This window comes from Lissotriton helveticus, chromosome 5_1, assembly GCF_964261635.1.
Source record: "Lissotriton helveticus chromosome 5_1, aLisHel1.1, whole genome shotgun sequence".
Taxonomy (NCBI): domain Eukaryota; kingdom Metazoa; phylum Chordata; class Amphibia; order Caudata; family Salamandridae; genus Lissotriton; species Lissotriton helveticus.
The window spans coordinates 1,909,084,633-1,909,106,376 of record NC_136065.1 but is presented as its reverse complement, the minus strand read 5'-3'; the positions used below and the strand labels follow the sequence as shown (position 1 = coordinate 1,909,106,376).

General features: G+C 43.8%; 1 protein-coding gene across 1 annotated transcript in view; it reads right to left on the bottom strand.

The window, feature by feature from the left end:
* Positions 1 to 280: 280 nt before the first annotated feature.
* The window catches only part of LOC144753872 (keratin, type I cytoskeletal 19-like), a 95,763-nt gene continuing 74,299 nt past the window's right edge, over positions 281 to 21,744 (bottom strand). The window contains exons 8-9 of the mRNA XM_078641412.1: positions 4,435 to 4,463; positions 281 to 1,332 (exon numbers count right to left, since the gene is read on the bottom strand). Coding sequence (XP_078497538.1) covers positions 458 to 1,332; positions 4,435 to 4,463 — 904 coding nt within the window. The 3' untranslated portion in view covers positions 281 to 457. The remainder of the gene's footprint in view (positions 1,333 to 4,434; positions 4,464 to 21,744) is intronic.

Sequence of the window (21,744 nt, the reverse complement as noted above, 5' to 3'; positions counted from 1 at the left end):
ACTAAAACATATACCTACCTACATGCGTCGAGATGTGTGCTGTGAAGGTGTAGATCTCCACGCATTAAAAGATAGCAGAGGCACTGACTCCCACACACAGGTCAGTCAATAGCATGTTGTTGTTCATTAGGAACATACTATAAGATGCAGTGTTTTCATACCTCTTAAAGCAGGGCTGAGTACAGTCATTGATACATTGTGCTATTCTACCACTTAACCGAGACTCAGTGACAATGTAAAAAGACCACAACAGATTTACAAAACGTTACACTAGTTTTGATCAAAGCATTTACTAACTTTATTGGCTCATATTCTTTGTGAGAAAGACACTCTTCAAGTTTAAGCTCCATAGCCCCATACACCCAATTTATTCATTGAATGTGTGCAGGTGGACACACCTAAACATTTATTCTCCTTTTGTTTCATCTTTTGCCAATGCGGAGATCAGTCGCACAATTTAATCATCGATTGGCTCCTCCGTCTCCTCAGTACTTGTAGACACCACTCTGCCATCGATCAAATCTTGGATCACCTTCCTCACCCTGCGGATCTTGATGCTTCTACGAGTGATGCCACTCGCTGGGCTGTAGAGGGGGCTGCCAAGCTCAAATATCTCGCTCTCGTTGCTGTCACTCTCATATTCGATGCTACCACTATTCGCGTGGCCAATCTCAATGCTATCAATTACAGCGCTGCCGTTCATGGAGCTGCCAAAAGTGAAGTGGTCACTCTCACTGCCCGTAGTGCCGCCATTCATGGTGACTTCCTTCTTGGTGCTGCCTCCTTCGGTGGTTCCATTGCTAATGCTGCCATTCATGGTACTATCACTTATAATGGTAACACTGTGAGTACTCCCAGTACTGCCAATCACTGAGCTGTCACTCACCGTGCTGCTGCTGATAGTGCTGCTGCTTATAGTGCTGCCACTTGCAGCAGTGCTACTCCCTGTGCTCCCACTCTCCAAGCTGGCATTTAAAGCACTGATATTCACACTACTGACACTGTCAGTGTTACCATTCATAGTATCAGCACTCTTGGCTTTGTTGCTCGAAGTGTTACCATCTAGAGCTATAGCGCCCCTGCTGCTATCACTCTCAATGCTGCCGTTTACGGAGTTACCACTTGTGCTGCTACCTTTCATTGTGCCGTCACTCTTGCTGCTGCCAGACAGAGTGCTGCTATGTGTGGCTCTGTCAGTCACTTGACCACTACTCATTGAGTTTCCATTTGTGGTTGCACCACTCTTGATGCTGCCGCTGAATGCACTGCTGGCCTCGGTGGTACTGCTCTTGAGGCTGCTGTTCATGGTGCTGCTCACAGTGCTGCCAATGGCTAAAAAAGAAGCAACGATTAACTGAGACTTGAGAAAAAATACAGAATATGCACACCTAGGCTTGGACTGGGACGGAAATGTCACAGAACTATAAGAATGACTCTACAACATGCTTGTCCTTCAAACCATTATATGCTGGGTAGTATCATTCCTGCAGTGAGGCCTATCCACCTGTCTAGCAGAATATTCTGGCCAGCTTGTTATTTATTGAAAAGTTTCATTCTCAGAAACTATCATAATGACTAAATAAATTTCCTATCCCATTTCAGGCAGGGGCTAGCATCAAACTTTACCTAAATACACTCAGGCGTGTATACATGTCCATTGTTTGAGTGTGATTCCCAAACTTTGAATTGCAAAACATTTCCACACAATCTGGTGCTCTTCAATGATGAAGATACTTGAACTCTAGCGGAGGAAGGGATACCCATGCATATTGGCAATTTAGCCTAGAAAAGCAGTGCTAGCATAGTCGCTGTGCACGCAAGGTGCTTGTGCTTTCTTCTGGCAGGAGTACATATGGATATGAGTGAGGCTACCTCCCACACAACATTGATATGGATCAAACATGGAAAAGGGACAATGAGATGTTATGTCCTTGTCCAAGCCACTACAAAATATGTTCAAGCAAAACAATGAATGGCCATTTACCATCTGAACAGCACCAATGCCATATATCAATGTCCAGTGGCTGCATAATTGTAGTTATAAATAAAGCCAATGATCATGCAGTTCTGTATCAAATATTTCTAGATCAGTGTTCATCTCATCAAGCTTTTATAACAACCCCTGCCTGTGAAAATCTTTAATTTAGTTAATAGTGTCTGAAATTTGCTTCCAATGCCCTTTTGGATGCAGACAGTAGCCTGTCAATAAATGTGTCCATAGTGAAATGGAATGTCCTGTCTATTCCATTTCCAAACCAAACCAAGATATGCTTCTGAAAGGTGTGATATAGTGGACATGGCTTGATGAAATAAATGCTTACTATTGGGGACAACAAAGGGGAGAGAGTCCAATAGAATAGAACATGGCAACCGGAATGAAATACTAAATGCTAGAATTCTACTGACATTGTGACTGAGAACTAAACAAATAGTTTGAAGGAACTACAAACTATATGTAACAAATGTGATTGAAGGTTTAAGAATTTTCATTTTCTTGTTCTCATAGAATTATGTGTAATAATTAGATTTTGGATTATTAGCAAACTATCATGATCTACTCCTCTGAAAAACTAAAAGCAATCAAGAAAATTAGCAGGGTCTGCAGGGTTACAGTTTGCTTATCAGTCTGTTCTGTTGAGTGGCTTTAAGATAAACGTGGAGCAATCTAGTTTAGAGAATTCATGCACTGAAAAGGAGAAACAAATGAGCAGGTTTATGACTTAGGGCCATATGTATCAAACTCTGATGTTGCGATTCTCAAATTGCGATTTTTTTGTGAATCGCTATTTGACAATCGCAAAATGCCATCAGGCACATGCATCAATGTTGGCTTTTGCAATTTCTTGATTGCAATTTTTAAGGAATCGCAAAAGTTTATGCATGTAGAAATTGCTTAAAAAATAGCGATTTCTAAACTTTCCTTAATTGCGACTCGCAAATTGCAAGTCGCAATTAAGGAATACCTCCCCATTCATTCCTATGGGCCTAGAGGCCCATAGGAATGAATGGGAAGAGATTCTCAATTAGAGAATCGCAAATTGAGAATGGGATTTCAAGGGTGCCAGGGTGTCAAAAGGACACCATGTTGCACCCCTTAAATCTGCATATGAGTACATCTTGCACACATATTCCCAAGGGCATTTGTGTGTGTAAAATGGAACTTTGAAAAATGCACTCTAGTGCATTTTTCTAAGTTTTAGCAAATTAACATGAAGTTCAACTTCATGGTAATTTGCGCCCCCCCAGTAGCGAAATCGCGACTTCAAAGTGGTTCTTGCATTGCATTCAAGGAATCGCAAAATGCGATTCCTTAAATGCAATCGCAATTTGAGAACTCGCAATTAATTGTGAATTCTCAAATTGCAAGGGCCTTGACCCTTGATGCATCGCAAAAGTTAATTTTTCGATCAAAAATGGCCGCTTTTTGTGAATCGCACCGTTTGCGATCGCAAAAGGCTTTGATGCATGTGCCTGTATGTATGTAGGAATTGCAAATAATTTAGCGAATCCTACATATTCCTTAATTGCGAATTGCAAATTGCGATTCGCAATTAAGGAATACCTCCCTATTCATTCCTATGGACCTAGAGACCCATAGGAATGAAGGGAAGACATTCTCAATTTGCGATTCTCAATCAGAGAATCGTAAATTGAGAATGCAATTTCAAGGGTGCCAGGGTGTCAAAAGGACACCCTGTTGCACCCCTGAAATGAGCATGTGTGCACATGTGGCACACATACATGCCCTAAGGGTGTGTATGTGCGCCACATGGCACTTTGAAAAATGCAAAAAAGTGAATTTTTCAGAGAAATCGCAAATTACCACCAACTTGAAGTTGGTGGTAAATTGCGATTCCTTAAGGCCAAATTGCACTTTTTCTGTGCTTCTTACATTGCATCATATTTTTTGGGCTTGCTGAGGGAGCGTCAGTTGACGTATGAATTTTTTTTGGCCTATATAAGTACTGATATTAGGGAAACATCACATGGGTAAAATTTTGCGATTTTTTTTTTCTGCCAGTGAAGTTGAGTGAAATTTACAAACTAACAACTGCGAAATTACATAGTTTATACATTTTGTACAACATCGCAGCACAATTTGTATGCAAAACCTTTTTTCGCACATTTCTCCTGCCAAGGGGTTTTTCCCCCAAGTAAAAAAAATGTGCGAGATTGAGAGAAAAACCTTGATAACTTGTGCATACAGAAATATACATAACTTTGCACACCCCTAAATCTGGGACCTGGGTAGTGGTGAGTAGTGTCTCAATTAAAGAACTGCAGACATCACAGCGATCTGTCTGAGGAAACCTAATACTGATTCATGATTTCATAGAACATCATCTACTGGGGCAGGTGGACATTAGCGCCCAAGATACCTCTACTTCTGGAGACCAGCCTTATGACGCCTCCCTTCCAAGCTTCACCACTCACCTCTTTCATTTTCTCCATTTAATGAAAAGCTGGAAAACAAACAAAGAAAAAATACATTCATTCACCAAAGTTTAACTTTTTGTTTTTCTGCTTTATGAAAATTTGATAAGAATGAAAGAACTAAGATGGGAGCAAGCATTGACATTTTTTTACTTTGTTCTGTGGTGTTTGCAACATGATAACGCCAGCCATTATGGATCATTTGTTCTGAAACAATGTAGCGAATCTACATGGGATTAGTTATGAGGTAATCTTCAATTATTTACAGATGTTGTATAGTGTTCCAAAGTTGATTTCAAGACAAATAGGCATAATATTCATTACACCTTAACAGCAGTGCCATAGAGGGTCTCTAAACAGGGATATACCAAGCACTGGCAAAGTCAAAAGAGATGGACATGGCAAACGTGTAATTTCTTTAATTATGTTTCAAGAATATTTAACAGAAATTAAAATATTAATAGTAAAAATGCTCCTGTGTAAACATGGTATGAAAAGAAAAAGTAAGAAGTTAAATTTGCAAATCACAGGACTTTGCCATCCTTCAATGGTGCTGTGTTTACTTTACAGTTATGTTTTAATTTCATAATAGAAGCTTGGTTCGCCATACAAACATGTTTTAGTGAACACATGGTATGGAATTTAAAGTTGTCTTAACACTATAATCATTAACATTTTCCCACCCAGGTGCCCTCACTTAAAACATATTTCTCAGTTACAAGAGTGCTTTGATGATAATTCTGCTAAGAATTACATTATTGCATTATGAAAAGGTATACCTTACAATACGACATAAACCATATATCAAGATCCTGTGCAAACTCATAATCTCTAGAATAAGATTCGCTTTAGATATAAACACTTTGCAAAGACCATCTACGTAATTGTATGTTTCAGAATAAGAATTTTATGGAAATATATCTCCCTCCATAAAATCCATAATGGACATATGGGCTACAATGATATCCTCTACATATCAGTGTCTATTGGCACATGCATCCTGTGTTAAGATAATCCCCTTCCCCTCTGTGCCCGGCCTCACCAACCGTGATCTGTGCCAGCCGCCACTGATGATAAGCAATGCTTCCAGGTTTGTTCAGGCAACACAATCGTGCTTCTGATACAGTCTACAAATGTATACAACAAACTGCAATGAATCAGTCTCTGAATGTTATTGACCATAGCATTGTTGCAGCCTATGCATATTCAATGGTGTATTGGGAGAAGTATTGATTTCACATGTCTGGGGTTGTGTATGACCTTGGGTGAAAAAATCCTTTTTGTATTTCTTTACTTTTATAAAAAGCAATTAATTAAAGATGGGGTATTATTATACTGTATTTAGTACATCTAATATTTAGTTCCTAGGACCCTTCCTAGCAGATCACTTGCAGTTTTAATAAGTCTACTGATGTACACAACAGACTGCAGTGAACTCTTAGTGTAGAGAGCTAATGATCGTAGATTTAATCAGTTTCCTGTGAATTCAGTAACCTCATGACTTCACGCAGATCTGTCGCACTTACTGTCCCTGTGAAATTCGTCCCAAACAAGACTGCCAGGGCAGGCCCAACAGGAAAGGAGTCACTGCCATGAGGGTGGGAGCCAGGACCACAGTCCGAACTGCTCCTATAACCAGCAGGTAAAATGCGGGTCTTACTCTTAGCCTGACAAGAGACTAAATATGCTCAGATGAGTCTGCCACACTGTTTACCAAAGGAGTAAAGAGACATTGAATTGAGTTTCATATTTTGACTCAGAGAGTATTTAGACCATATTCGTCTGCACCAAACCTGCCCAAAGCTTGCAGTGCGCTAGAGATATGGGAAAGGGAGATAGCAAAAGGATTACGGGAAGAAGGGGATGTAGTATCTCTCGGTTTAAAGCAATTACAATTGCATCCCTTTATATAGATTCCATTGGCCTGTATTGTAATTACGCCTGCTGTGTGATTAAAGTACTTTCTTTTACATAAAAGGTAAGCACCGTGTTGGATGGACACTGTGTCTGTCGGTTGACTGCCACATTTGGGGCTCAGTAGTAGCCCATGTTTGTTTTCTGGCCCCTTGGAACCCGTATCTGACAGTAATCAGGGCAAACCTCAGCAGATCCGAGCAATCCTATCCTTTGAAAGACAAACAAGCATTTGCAATGCAATAGGTCTCGCAGCATTAAAGTTATTGGCATTGTATATGACAATGTGTTGCATTAAATTTTTAGCAAAGTCTGTATTAGTGTATAAAGATGGTTTGCAAGATGATAGCTGCTGCAAAATATTAAGCAATGTTGGCAATAATATTATATTATAATAATATTGTAAGTTACTGTTGTACTTATAAGCATTTTGGTAGCCCATAGTGATGTTGTGGTACCCCTGAGTGATGCTGTGGTGGTGCGTAGTGATGCTATGGTAGGGCACCTGATGCGTCTATTTCCTTTTGTTTTTGAAAATAATAAAAAGAATTATAAAAATAAAAAAACAATACACATGATAGGCACTTGGCGCGCATTTGTAGTGCCTCATGTAATTGTACCAGCCTGCATGGGTAAAGGTTTACTTCCAGGAAGCTTTGTTTAATGTCCTTTAGTTCAGAGCATCTTAGACATGCAGCAAGGATAGTTGTGTTAGTGCCACGTCAGCCAACACAACATCTATATGTGCGTACTACCCACAATATGGCCCAAAAATATTCACCAACATTACCCTGGAGTTATAGTGAATTAATATTAATTTATTGCGATAGGCTGCTCTAAGTGTGCTGTAATAATGAAACTTCAAGCTTCCCCTACCAATTGAATACAAATATGATACTGCATAGATTAGGAGAGTCCGAACCTATGGTATATAGTTACAACCCAGATCTAGCACTGGTATAATGTGCATTGTACAATGGTGCATGCAAACTTCAGCACTGCAATTCAATAAAACAGTTACATTTGCGAAGTAGCCTCTTCGTCGCTGCCTGATGACCTCACAGCGTGCTCTCCTGACCTGCAGTTTTAGAGCAGACATGAGGACACGGTGATAAAAAGTCGAGCAGGCTACGAGTGTTTAACGAGTTTAAGCTATTGGCATTGTAATTAACAATGCCTTTTATTTATGTTTTAAAAAACAAAAATAATAGGCATTGTCAATTACAGTGCCAATAGCTTAAAATGTACAAAAGACTTCGCCAACACTATGCAGGCGAAACATTAAAACCAAAATCTCATAAAAACGATGCATTTGTCAGAACCTCCAGGATATTGAGGCACAGATTAGCAAATATAGCTGCACACAAATGAGAATTTAGTGGCATAAAACTCAAAATGTAGCAGCATTTTAGCAGCAATATATTTTTCTACAGTTCTTCTTTTGTCATGGTTACTGGTGTGCCCTGGCTGGACCACAATTAAGGGGCAGCAGAAATATTTGCAGGACAAATAATCCATCAATAAAAAGGGCGGAAGGGCAGTTTTATACCGTTAGTAATCTCAAGGTGTCACCACAGGACCTACAGTTCTTTCAATTATCGTACTGTTAACACTAAACAAAGGCAACATACTTTTGTATGGTGAACCAAATCATGAAAGTCTATGCCAACAGCGCTAGTCCGTGGGAGCACAGCGCTCCTTCCAGGGGCAGGGCGAGGCAGGGGAGTGTGGCACGGTCTGTGCCAGTCACACGAGCACCCGCCGCCGAGGGGGCGCGTGCAACTCCCAGGTCTGATCTCCGACAGAGCCAACTCACCTTTCATCCTTTTGTCAAGGATGAAATGAGTGCCGCTAAAAATAATTTATACTTCATTGTGTCCAATTCCTGCATCAAATCCATCGTGTTATCTCCCTGAGGTAAAGTGAAGTGATGCAGTGTGCGCTATGGAGCGGATATCCATTTATATATCACACTTCATTAGGGAGTTGCACGAGGGTGAAGATGGAACGACGCCTGTGAGTTCAACAAACTTTTTCCGGAAAGAATCGACTGAGTGTCAAAGTTTGAGATGCTTTACTGGGGTGCTAGCAGGATGGGGAGGGGTGCAAAGAACCCCACCCCCCACTTCACTAACAGTGGGGTGGACGTGCGCTCCAAACTATGTGTGCGGGCCTGAACCCCCTCTATCGCGAGAATGATACTCTGATCACTCGCTCGTGGGTTCACAAATTAATGTGTCCATTGCACTTCTGTTGTTCCTAACAAAATATGGCTCATGTTATCCTGACAATAATTGTAAAGCAGTAAAACATAGGAGAATGTTTTCAGCGGGGAGACGAGCAAACCCGACTTCCAATCCGGGCTTTCCCTGTACACAAAAAGGTGTGTTCCTGGGCAAATTGCTTTCATGTACGGTCTTCATCTGCAGCAATTGAGAGTGTTTAGAAACAAAGCTGGATCGACTGTTGAGCGCTATTTGTAACAAAAGCAGACCGTTAGCTCATCGCATAGAAGCACAGTTACTTCAAACAAGCAAGGTAAACAGGCGCTGAAATGTCCAGTCGGGATTAAATAGCCCACGCGAAAGACTTTTTTTGATTTATTTCATAGGGAATTTATGAGCGTTTGGATAGAGCAGAGGAGCCATTTATTTACTCCCACGGTGTACATTTTATCCATCGTCTTTTTAAATTGTGCACTGAATATGGAGCACTGTATTTACATACATTGCAGTGCAAGTGCTAGCGTGAGAGGAGTAAGTGTCCTGAGGCGGAAAGCCGGGACGATATTACTTTAAAAAAAACTTTGCGATTGATGCGTTGTTGTAAATAACACTTTTTAAACCACACCTGTGTTTGCGTGTGACTTATTTCACAATAACAGCCACTGTGGTGCTCTGGACTCGAACCCATCATGGAGGCTATTTGCTCCCGTGGGATCCGCCATTTTGGGTCGGGAGCCGGCCGAGCAGTGCAGTGCTCCGCCCCTCCCGCCCTTTCCTCTTTAAAACTCAGTCTCTCCACGCCTCATACTGATTGCAAGTGCTAGCGTGAGAGGAGTAAGTGTCCTGAGGCGGAAAGCCGGGACGATATTACTTTAAAAAAAAACTTTGCGATTGATGCGTTGTTTTTATCCTGTAAATAACACTTTTTAAACCACACCTGTGTTTGCGTGTGACTTATTTCACAATAACTGCCACTGTGGTGCTCTGGACTCGAACCCATCATTGGAGGCTATTTGCTCCTGTGGGTTCCGCCTTTTTGGGTCGGGAGCTGGCCGAGCAGTGCAGTGCTCCGCCCCTCCCGCCCTTTCCTCTTTAAATGGCTCCCCTCACTAGGAGGCGCAGCGGACGGGCGCAGCGGGCGCGCCGGCGGCGCGCCGAAGGCTCGCCAAAGGCGAGCCCGTCTGCGCCCGTCCGCGCCGGTCCCGCGCCCAGGGCCATACCCCCTGCATCTCCCAATCCAAACCCTACACCCAAACAGACTTACAACAGAGAGATGCTCTGGACCTTAAACAATAAGTCCTCCAGCAAGGGATGTAAAATATGTGAACCTGGGATGAAATCCCCATTTACATCTTCCCACTGCGCCAACTGCTCTCAACTGTTGCCTAATCTCCTCTGGCTACCTATAGCACCCCAAGGAAACCAAAGCACCTGTTCTAGAACAAAAGACTCTCTGGTTAATTGCCTCCTTCTCAACACGAGGTCGCTAGTTAAACATAGCTCGGAAATAGCAGAGCTAATCCAGGATGAAGATATAAAAATAGCATTCATTACTGAATCTTGAACTGATGCAGCATCAGGCCCTGATATAGTTAAAGCAACTCCCCAGGATTTTGTTTGCCACACCCAAAACAGGGACAAGAGGAGAGGGGGTGGCTTAGCCATCATCCACCATAAAAACATTAGAGGCTCCTTTCAACCCGGTCCCGTTGGCCTTGATGAATCTCTGCTTTTTAACTTTACTCTCTCAAACCACCTGTCCTTTACAGGCTGCCTTGTATACAGGCCCCCAGGTGAGAAAACCAGATTTCTAGCAGCATTAAGTAAACTACTAGAAGCGGCAGCATGTACCCAAAGGTTCACTCTACTGGGTGACTTTAATTATCATCTAGAATGCAATGCAGACACAGACACCCGAGAACTGATTGAATTACTGCTGGGGATTGACATGACGCAACTGGTATCTGATCCCACACATAGAGCAGGACACACCCTAGACAGGATTTTCTCTAATCAGCCCAGTCTAAAAGTCACCTCTGTTTTACCAGTCTATTGGTCAGATCACTCAGCAATTCACTTTGCCATTCCCCTTACCACTCCGGAAAAACCACCTAGCACTAGAAACGTCCCGAGACAAGTTAGAAAATGGAAGAACATTAAAGGGGACACTCTGGACGACATATTAAAATTCTCCCTGACCCCTCTCCCTAACAACGTGGAGGAAGCAGCTAGGACCTATACAGCTTGGTTGGACCAGGCTTGCTTACTCTTGGCTCCCCCCAAAACCACCCACTCCACCCGGGCCAATCCCGCTGCTCCATGGTTTACAGAACAAATCAGGGAACATAAAACACGATGCAAAAAGCTCGAAAAGATCTGGCGAATGAACTATAGCGAATCGGATAAACAAACTCTCAACTCTGAGCAAAGACGTTATAAAGAGAGAATCCTACAAGCAAAAAAAGCCTTTCTTACTAAACAGATAGAAGATGCCAGCAATACCCCCAAAGAACTATTCCAAATGGTCTCTTCCCTAGCAAACCCAAAGACCACAGAAATTCCCGAGAGTCTTTCACTCTGTGATAGTTTGGCCACCTTCTTTCGTGAAAAAGTTGAGAACATCTTTTTCTCCCTAGATAGTCAAGTGAAGACTTCTCCCCCGAGCGAGGACTCGGATCTCCTCAGACCTGTGGTAACGCTTCAACACTTCCAGCCCATCACGGAAAAGGAAGTGATGAGACGCATATTAAAAATTAAATCAGGCTCCCCGCACGATCCCTGTCCCACTGCAGTAGCCAAACTAGCACCAGAGGCCATTGCTAGGGGACTCACCCCCCTTTTCAATCTGATGCTGGAGAAAGGGGAATATCCCTCTAGATGGAAGCGTGCCTCCATTCTACCCTTGCTAAAAAAAACTAACTTAGACACTACTGAGATGAACAATTATCGCCCGATCGCCCGACTCCCCCTCCCTGCCAAAATAATAGAAGGTAGCCTGAATGCACAACTAAGCGCCTTTCTAAAAACAGAGGATCATCTTGACTCTTCCCAACACGGTTTTCGTGCGGAACATAGCACGGAATCCGCCCTGATTAAATCAATGGAAGACATTAGGCAGGTGATGGATGCAGGAGGCAGAGCGGCCCTGATTCTGTTGGATCTTTCCGCGGCCTTCGATACGGTCCACCACAACTTGCTGGTGGACCGGTTGAGGGCCTGTGGAATCCAGGGAAATGCATAAAAAATCCTACAGGCTTTCCTGTCTGATAGAACCCAGACAGTGGCGCTAGGAAGTCATGAATCGCATTCATTTGTACTACCTTGTGGAGTCCCCCAGGGATCTTCGCTTAGTCCCACCCTTTTTAATGTTTATGTGTCGACCCTCGCCCCGGTGATCCGATCGTTCGGCTTTCAACTCACGGCTTATGCCGACGACACACAGATCGTGGTCTCCCTCCTACCCGGCAACACTGATAATACAGCAGACAGATTAAAAAATTGCATGCACGAAGTAGGGTGCTGGATGGCACAAAGCTGCCTTAAATTGAACTCCTCGAAGACAGAGGTCTTGCTCTTTGGAGCTAGGGAGAACTTCTGGTCCCCGAGATGGTGGCCAGACGAAATGGGACCACTCCCCGTGCCGGTTGACAAAGTCAAAAACCTGGGCATACTGGTGGACAACGCCCTATCCTTTAAACCCCAGATGAACGCACTCTCTTCCTCTCTCCATTACACCCTCAAAACCATCAGAAAAATCCTTCCGTATCTGGAGAAGAAATACAGGAAAACGATTGTTACAGGGCTAGTGCTCTTACGCCTAGACTACTGTAACAGCCTGATGTTAAACGCCCAGCAGAGCGTACTCAATAAACTCCAACTACTGCAAAATGCAGCCGCCCGCCTGATCACCGATACCCCCAAATTTGCTTCAGTAACTCAGGATCTGGTGGCACTACACTGGTTGCCAATTCGCAAGAGAATTACATTTAAGGCACTATGCATGGTCTTCAAAGCCCTTCATGAGCGCTGGGATGCCTTAGGGTAACCATGCGCTATAGAAATGTGTAATCATTCATGATATGGGCCCTAAACACATGAAATTGCTTTTTCGCTGGCATAAACCAGCACGAACCCTGAGGTCAGGAGAATTGGCTCTGGTTACGGTCCCCAGAATCAAAAGAACTCGCTGGGGAGGTAGGAGCTTCTCCCTTAGGGCGGCAGAGGCCTGGAACAAACTCCCACTTGTGCTCAGACAAACTCAGGGTCTGATGGCCTTTAGAAGAGGACTCAAGACTTGGCTCTTCACTCAGTAAGCCTGCTCACTCACGTTAGCCCTTTCATACCAGCGCCAGGACACCTCCGGGTAACAGAGCGCTCTACAAATGTGCCAAATAAATAAATTGCAGAAATTGGTTCATTTCATTAAAAATCCATGTGTTCAGTAAAGCGCCACTTGCCAGCGAGGCTGCTTTCGAGCGCTGAAGTGTTCTGACACAAGTTACGCAGCATACACCACATACCCAAGGTGGGCATGGTGCAATACAGCTTGGCGGGCATACGCCTTCTGGTGCACGGGATTAACATTCTTAAGGTGTATTTGTTTGCGAGGGACAGTAGTCCGCAGCGACTAGCAGCACTTTCGCCGCTATGGGCACATGCAGTGGGTTTGGAGAATTGCCTTTGCCTGCTAGCCCCGAACTAGTCATAATAGGTGCAATAGTGCAATGCCCGCAGCAAGCAGCAGGTGCTGGTGAGATGCAGCGATGGGCATGCCTGGCATAGCCGTGCAGTAATGCAGCCTGCAGTGAAAGGTCACCACGAGCGCAGTGTGCCAGTCAAGTGCGTGCGTCCACAGGTTCAGCGCCCGCCACAGACTTCACAGCCTCTGGGCACAGGCTGGGATCAGAAGCGGTGAAGTTTCTAGTTGTGCAACGGCGTGGGGGACTGATTTCTAATCCCACCTTCCTAATTTTACTTTATCGTTAATTACATACCAAAAATCAGCACTATATAAAACAGACATGACAACCCTCAAGCCGCAGCTCTAAACTTCTTTATGAGGCGAGGGTTGAAGACAGACACGGACAGCTCTCTGTCTAAGGCAGCGCTCGAAACCATCGCCAGCCTGTCTCCCACACGCAGGGCGCCTGCCTGTTTATCAGCGCCCCTATGCTAGCTACCCCTGCATTCCAAACTCGTGAACTGTTCACGAGGCGCGCGTCGCGATCCCGTCTTTTCTGCCATGCTGTCGGCAGAAGTTCACGCGCGCAACGTTATCCTATGGGACAACGCTGCGTGCGCGGCCAGGTCTTGTCTCCACATTCCAGCTCGTTGTCGGCTGAGACGACAGCTATAGTTCTCTGGCGAGAACGCGCTTCATGCGTTACTAGCCGATTACTAGCCGAGAACTAAAAAACCACATCTCAAAGCTGCTGCTGCACAAAAAAACCGAAGCAGCAGACCTCATAGCTGCATCTCTTTACCAACGGCTATATTTGCAATACTTTGTTCAATGCAGTGTCATAAAAACTTTAAAAAGGCAATAAATGGGAAAGCCCTGTGTGAGGTAAAGCAACAATAAAATAAGCATTTTCTGACTACCATGTATTCTACCTCTGCTGCAAAGGAGATGTGAGCATTATGCCTTGACTCTTAAAAGGGTTATTTTGTTTGTGTCCCACTATTGCCTCTATTTACTTTCATAGTCACTTAGGAAGTACCTAAGAAGTCATTTCTTCCTGTATCTTCTGTTGTTGTTTGTTAATTATTTCACTTTTCTTTTCTACCAGCCCTGCTCTCTTTTTCACCAGTCCTTCCACCCCGCCTGTCCCCTGCCCATTGTGGTCACTGAAACTTTGGAGAAGCCTGTCTTGAAAATAATTTTCTCAAGTGGCTTGCCTCGAGAACAGTTTGAAAACCTCTAGTGTAGAAGAGACCTAAAGAGCAATACTTGTCACTGGCAAATCGTTTGTTCGTTCATGTGAACCACTCCACAGATGGAGAGATTATATTTTCACAAACATATATCTGAGTGGAAAGTTGGATGAAGTGAAGCTGGACCCTATAATAATATCTGTTCATGTTTCATTAGCTTTGTTATGTCATGTTATGCTATGTTAATTACATTTAATATAGGGCTGGGATCACCCTTGGGCATCTCAGTGCTGCAAACAGTAGCAGGCAAGCATCTACAAGAAGAGGTCTCTTTGGAAAAGGGAGGCTTTCAACAATTTCCTAAATTAGCAATAGTTCAGGCAGGTGCGAATATGCACAGGGAGTTTGCTCCAATAAAAAGGAGTCAGGTAAGAAAAGGTTCTCCCACCACATCTAGTAAGGCGGATGTGGGTGACACACAACAGGGTTTGTCCTTGGATCTTAAACATCTGGTGGGTACATACGATTTCACTTTCTGTTGAAGATAACTGGGGCCGTTGCCCCTGATGGCCTTTGATGTGAGGCAGCAGATCTTAAAAATGATCCTTTGTCTTACTGGCAGCCAGTGCAAAGACTTCAATGAAGGGGCCGACAGGGTACGTGGCGGACGATTGAGAATAAGTCTGGCTCCTGTATTTTGCACTACCTGTAGTTTAGCCACAAGCGTCTTATTAGCTGCAGACAGTAGAGCGTTCACTAACCCTGGGCGTAGTTTGCGTAGACGTGCTACGCGTAGCTATGCGAAGTGCACTTGCCACTACGCATGCTACGCATAGCTTCGGGAACTCCGTAGTGCAGTAGGGAAAATGCTGTTCGCACTGATTGCACAGTGCCGAATGCTTGTCCACACTGTGCAATCATTGCAAACGGCATCTTGCACAGTGCAAGTGGTCGTTTCTGCCGCTCTAGTAGATTTGTACTCGAGCAGCAGCTTTCTCAACGCAGACTGGTAGTTTCTCATCGTGAGCGGTCACGAACATACGCGACCACTCGCAATGAGAAACCTGACCGCTCTGTGTTGAGAATCTCGCTGGGAGGTCTATTTTCCACGCTCGCGAACAGCAATGTGATGTTGCTGATCGCGAACGAGGAAAAAGTGTTGCCGGGATGTTGATTTTGCTCGCTCGCTGTCGCCAACTTGATGTGGAGGATCGCGAGCAAGCAAAAAACGCCTGCTACGCTACGCGCTTTTGCACTGTGCTACGTGCAATTTGCGTAGTGCGTAGTAGGGCAAACTACGCATGCTCTGCAAGCACAGCATAGTACTACGCCCAGGCCTAACGTTCACGTATTCTAAAAGACTCACTACCAGGGCTTGAACTAATGTTTTTCTTGCAGAGAGAGGGAGAAAGGGAAATATTCTGTATAGGAGATGCATATTATGGTAGCACCTGCCGGTGGTATCCAAGATATGATTTTTCAGAAGGCTTGATCAATTTTTATGCCAAGGTTCTTCACGCATTGTTTGGGAGATGGGACTGATCCTAGTTGAGAGGGCCACCATTCATTAGACCACAGGGTGATGGCTTTTGCCAAACTGCATGATCTTGGTGAATCATGGTCTGCGTTCAATTGTAGAGAACTGTCAGTCATCCAACTTTTCTTTCGTAAACCGATCTTTGGTTAAATCTAAATCAGAATAATAAGTGAAGGTCAGCAGAGTGTCATCAGCATAGGATACAATTCAGAAGTCAAAAGGATCAACGATCTTAACAAGGGGTGCCATATAAATGTTGAACAAGGTGGAGCTCAAACATGAGCCTTGTGGTACAATCTTACCCAGACGCATCTTGCACGAGGTATAGGGGCCAAGAGTGATCATTTGGGATCCTTCGTCCAAGAAAGTCCCCTAAACACCAATCTCACAAGTCTCTGCAACAGTTTTGAGTGAGAGACCGTATCAAAAGCTGCGGAGGGATCCAGCCGAACTAGCATGGAAGAGTGCCTGCGTTCAATGAGCATCTCAAAGAGTCGGTGACTACCTGTGGGGCCGTTTCAGTGCTACGGCCCAGTCTGAATCCTGACTGCAAAGAGTCCAGAATGTCATTCTTTTCTAGGTAGGCTGTTATTTGTTTGTTGATTAGGCCTTCTAGCAGTTTACCCAGAAGGGGTAACAGGAAATGGAACAGTAGTTAGTTAGGATGTTTGGGAAAAGGTTAGCTTTCTTTAGGATCGGTAGGACTTGCACGGCTTTCCATATATATGAGTAGGGCCAATACTTCATTGGTGTAGGCCTAAGGCTTCCACATCAGCCATAAGCTGCACCACCTCTGGGTTGGCTAGATCTTCTCCATGGTAATTAAAGTCACCCAAGAGGAGAAAAGTATTTGTAGCTAAGACTTGAGTGGTTATTTCTTCCATCAAACGTTGGCTAAAACCCTTCTTGGTCCCAGGCTGGCGATATATCAAGGCACCCTTCCATTTTTCCGTACCAGATGGAATTATTTTTAAAAAAATGCCTAATTCCATTGAGTCAGTAATAGAAGTATTAATGCATGAGACTTTAAGCGAGTTTATAAAAACTGTGGCAATGCCCTTTCCTATTTTTCGGTCTCTATCAAGCCTTACTAATTAACAGTTCTTAGGGATGTCTAGAGTGATGGCCAAGAGGTTAGTGGCATTCAGCCATGTTACTGTAAGAAAACATATGTATGGAGATAGAGAGATGGTAATATCCCTATACTTCAGTTGAGTGCTTAGCTAGCGATCTCACATTATGGAGACAGCTTTTTATGCTGGTTTTAGTATGGTTCATAGTTTTATGACCAATTTACTTATCTTATCAAGGGAAAGGGAAAGATTTAGGTATGATATTCGGAAAATCCTGTTACACACAAAAGGCAAAAATATGACCCCTTTGAGGCCAATGACTTGAAGAACCTGGCTAATTTATCAGATGCTTTTAAGGTAGTTAGAGAGGAGACTATCATAGTTAAGTAGCTGCAGATATGAAAAACTACATAATCTGACACATGAGAAGCTTGTTAGGAAAACTGTAGAACCTGAAAAACAGTACAGCTTGAGTAAGTCTTTAAGTATCTTTTTGCCGATGACAGCATTTAATTAATTCTTTAACATCAAAAATTAATAATAACCTCAAAGAATTACACAAAAATATTAAGAGAATAGTAAATAAACACATAGAATGCTAGCTTTTACATGAAGAGTCATAGAAGTGCAACAATCTGTCAAACAAATGATAAATACCAAATCTAAGATAGTGAGAGAGTTCTAAGCTTTCTATCAAACCATTTAAAACTCAATAAATATAATTGAACACTAAAGAAGATACAGAATTTCATTCTTTTCTAGGTAAGCTTATTTGTTTGTTGATTAGGCCTTCTAGCAGTTTACCCAGAAGGGGTAACAGAGAAATGGAACAGTAGTTAGTTAGGATGTTTGTGAAAAGGTTAGCTTTCTTTAGGATCGGTAGGACATGCAAGGCTTTCCATTCAGAGGGAATTGTGCCTATTTCAACTGTAAGATTGAATATAGATAAAGTCGCTGGAGAAAGATGGCTAGATAGTGACAGTATAACTCTAGGAAGGCAGATATCTAGGGGGGAGCCTGATTTTGCCGAACCCAGAGACCTCTGGACCTCCTCCAAAGACAATGGTTCGAACCTGATTAGTGTTGAGTCCCAACTGCTCCCATTTCAGGCATACTGCAGGTATCGCAAGGGTCTATAATTGGCGAAATGTTGAAGTTTAAATAAATCTATAAAATGTTCTCCAGAAAAAAAGTGGTTAGAGACTCATACAGCTTTTGCGATGCTAAGGAGGGCTGCGCACACGCCTGAGGGCTCATAAAATCACAAATGATTTCAAAGAGCACTTTTGGTGTATTTCCTACCTGTTCATTTTGGCAAGAGGTCAACTGCTTACGCCGAGCTCTAATGTTGAGATGATATCTAGACAGAGCTAATTTATAAGAAACCTTGTCCTGCAGACTTTTAGTTCTACACCATCTTCTCTCTTAAGTTTTTACAAGCAGTTTTCAGCTCTGTCATATACCAAGGTGCAGAAGACCATCATTTTGTGGTGCTCATCTTTTTGGGAGGCGCAATTTTGTTGAAAACCTCTGGTAGAGCTGTATTGAGATTTTCTAATGATGCATTGACATCAGAAACACATGATGGTAAGACAGGGTGAAACGACTCACCTTCTTAGTGTCTTATCCATTCTTCTGTTATCCAACAATTTGGTTATTAAGGGAAGTTGAGTTTGACCGGGGATTATAAAATGGTCATTCTAAATTACAGGCAAAGGTGCTTCACAAGTATCTGCCTCATTGTTAGTGAACAACAAATCCAGTGGTGAGTAGGGCCAATACTTCATTGGTGTAGGCCTAAGGCTTCCACATCAGCCCTAAGCTGCACCACCTCTGGTTTGGCTAGAGTCAGAGAGTGCAAAAATCTGTCAAACAAATGAGAAATACCAAATCTGAGATAGTGAGAGAGTTTTAAGCTTTCTATCAAACCATTTAAAACTCAATAAATATAATTGAACACTAAAGAAGATACACTACAGGAAATAAAAGAAACCTTTGCTCTCCACGAGACAAAGTAAGATTGTAGAGCAAGAAATAGGACACGTCTGCTGGCTGTAAAATACTGAAAGAAAATGGCCAGGTGGACTCACCAAACACTCTGTTAGAAATGTGTAGATAAATGTACATCAATTCTTGCTCTTCAGCTGGATTATATGTTCCGTCTCATTTTATATATCTGTATCCAAACCTATATTAAGTCTCATAGCAACACTACAAAATGGTCTATATGAGTTTTTGCTTTTTGTTGATTCGTGTTGATGCAAAAATATATATAAAAATACTCACAACTAAAATAGAAAATATTCAGCTAGGTTCGGTAGAGCCTGACTAGTCTAGCTTTAATAAAATAAAATGTAATGCTCACATGATTCTGAGTACACACAAAAAGACTATCAACCAGGCAAGCTAAGGGCTAGATGAAGGAACAATAGTAATGCTGATTACCAAATAACGATTTTTTTAAAATCTCTATTTGTAATCACTATTACTAATGTACAAAAGGATTATTTAGACCCTATTCCCTAAATAGCAAATTGTAGTGGGTCGCAAATAGCTCTAGTTCATGCATATTAACGAGGTAGGTCGCAATTTGTGACCTACTGGGATTCTCTGCTATCACAGGGACAGTGGCCTGCTGGGATCAGCAGACCATCATGTCTGTTATAGCTTTTAAATATAGCAATCATTTCTTTTAAATGCAGCCCGTTTTTCTTAAAGGAAAATGAGATCCCTTTTCAAATAAAAAATGAACAGTTTATTTTTTATTTTTTAAGTGTTGACAGATAACTGCCTGCTCTTAAAAATACATATTCAACCATTCTCAAAGGAGAAAGGGTCGATTTGCGCATGGGTTACCATCAATTTTGAGTTGGTGGTAAAGTGTCAATCAATCAATCAGACAATTTTAGAGAGTGCTAATCACCCGTGAGGGTCTCAAAGCGCTGAGAGGGGAGGGGGAGCTGCTACTATTTGAACATACAGGAACATACAGGTCTTGAGAACTCTCCTGTAGGTCAGCAGGTCCTGGGTCTGTCGCAGGTGGATGGGGAGGATGTTCCAAGTCTTGGCAGAGAGGTGAGAGAAGGATCTGCCGCCAGTGGTCGTTCGGTGGATGCGTGGAATGGTGGCTGGGGCAAGGTCTGCGGAGCAAAGCTGGCGGTTGGGAGTGTAGAAGGTGAGTCGTATGTTGAGGTATGCTGGTCCATTGTCGTGGAGTTCTTTGTGAGCGTGGGTGAGGAGCTTGAAGGTGATCCTCTTGTAGACGGGAGCCAGTGCAGGACCCTTAGGTGGGCGGTGATGTGGCTGCGGCGGGGGATGTTGAGGATGAGGTGTGTGGAGGCATTCTGTATGCGTTGAAGTCTCTTCTGGAGTTTAGTCCGTGGATCCTGTGTAGCGGGCAGTACCATAGTCCAGCCTGCTGGTGACAAGGGCCTGGGTGACCGTCCTTCGGTTTCCGGTGGGGATCCATCTGAAGATCTTGCGAAGCATGCGGAGGATGTTGAAGCAGGAGGAGGAGACGGCGTTGACTTGCTATGTCATTGAAAAGGATGAGTCGGGGGATCAACCCCAGGTTGCGTGTGTGGTTGGTGGATGTTGGCGCGGCTCCCAGCGAGGTCGGCCACCAGGAGTCGTCCCAGGCGGAGTGGGTGTGGCCGAGGAGGAGGACCTCCATCTTGTCAGAGTTTAGTTTCAGGCAACTGCTTTTATTCCTCTGTGGAGGTTGGTTTTGGCGGTGGCGGGGTCTTTGGTGAGGTAAAGGATAAGCTGGGTCTCGTCAGCGTATGAGATGATGTTGAGGTTGTTCGATCGGGCATTGGTGGCGAGCTGTGTCATGTAGACGTTGAAGAGGGTCGGGCTGAGGGTTGATCCTTGGGGTACGCCGCAGGTGATCTTGGTGGCTTCAGATCGGAATGGAGGGAGGCAGACTCTCTGGGTTCTATCAGTGAGAAAGAAGGTGGTCCAGTCCAGGGCTTTGTCGCGGAACCCTGCGTTGTAGAGGCGTGTGAGTTGGGTATGGTGGCAGACGGTGTCGAAGGCGGCCAAGAGGTCTAGGAGGATGAGGGCCGCAGTTTTGCCGTTGTCCAGCAGGGTCCTGATTTCGTCAGTGGCGGCAATGAGGGTGGTTTCGTGCTGTGATTGCTGCGGAATCCGGATTGGGACGAGTCCATGGTGTTGTTATCTTTGAGGAAGTGGGACAGTTGTCTGTTGACCTTCTCGATGACTTTTGCCAGAAACGGGAGCAGGGAGATGGGCCGGAATTTCTTGAGGTACTTTGGGTCCACCTTGGGTTACTTGAGTAGGGCGTTGATCTCTGCATGTTTACAGCTTTCCGGGAAGGTGGCGGTCTCAAATGAGTTTTTGAAGATCTTTCGGATTTGGGGTGCGATGATGGAGCTTGCTTTGTTGACGATGTGGTGGGTCAGAGGTCTGACGGTGATCCGGAGTGGATGGATTTCATGGTTTTGATGGTGATTTGGTCCTTGACTTGGTTCCAGGAGATCAGGAGGCAAGTGTGTCTGGGGGGTCTGGATGTTGAAGCTGTTGTGGATGTCTATGATCTTGCAGTGGAAGAAGGTGGCTAGAGAGTTGCAGAGGTCTTGTGATGGCGGGATGCCGTTGATGCTGGAGATATAATTTTTGCAGAGTTCCTTCTCTATGTTGAAGAGCTGTTTGCTGTTGTGTGCGT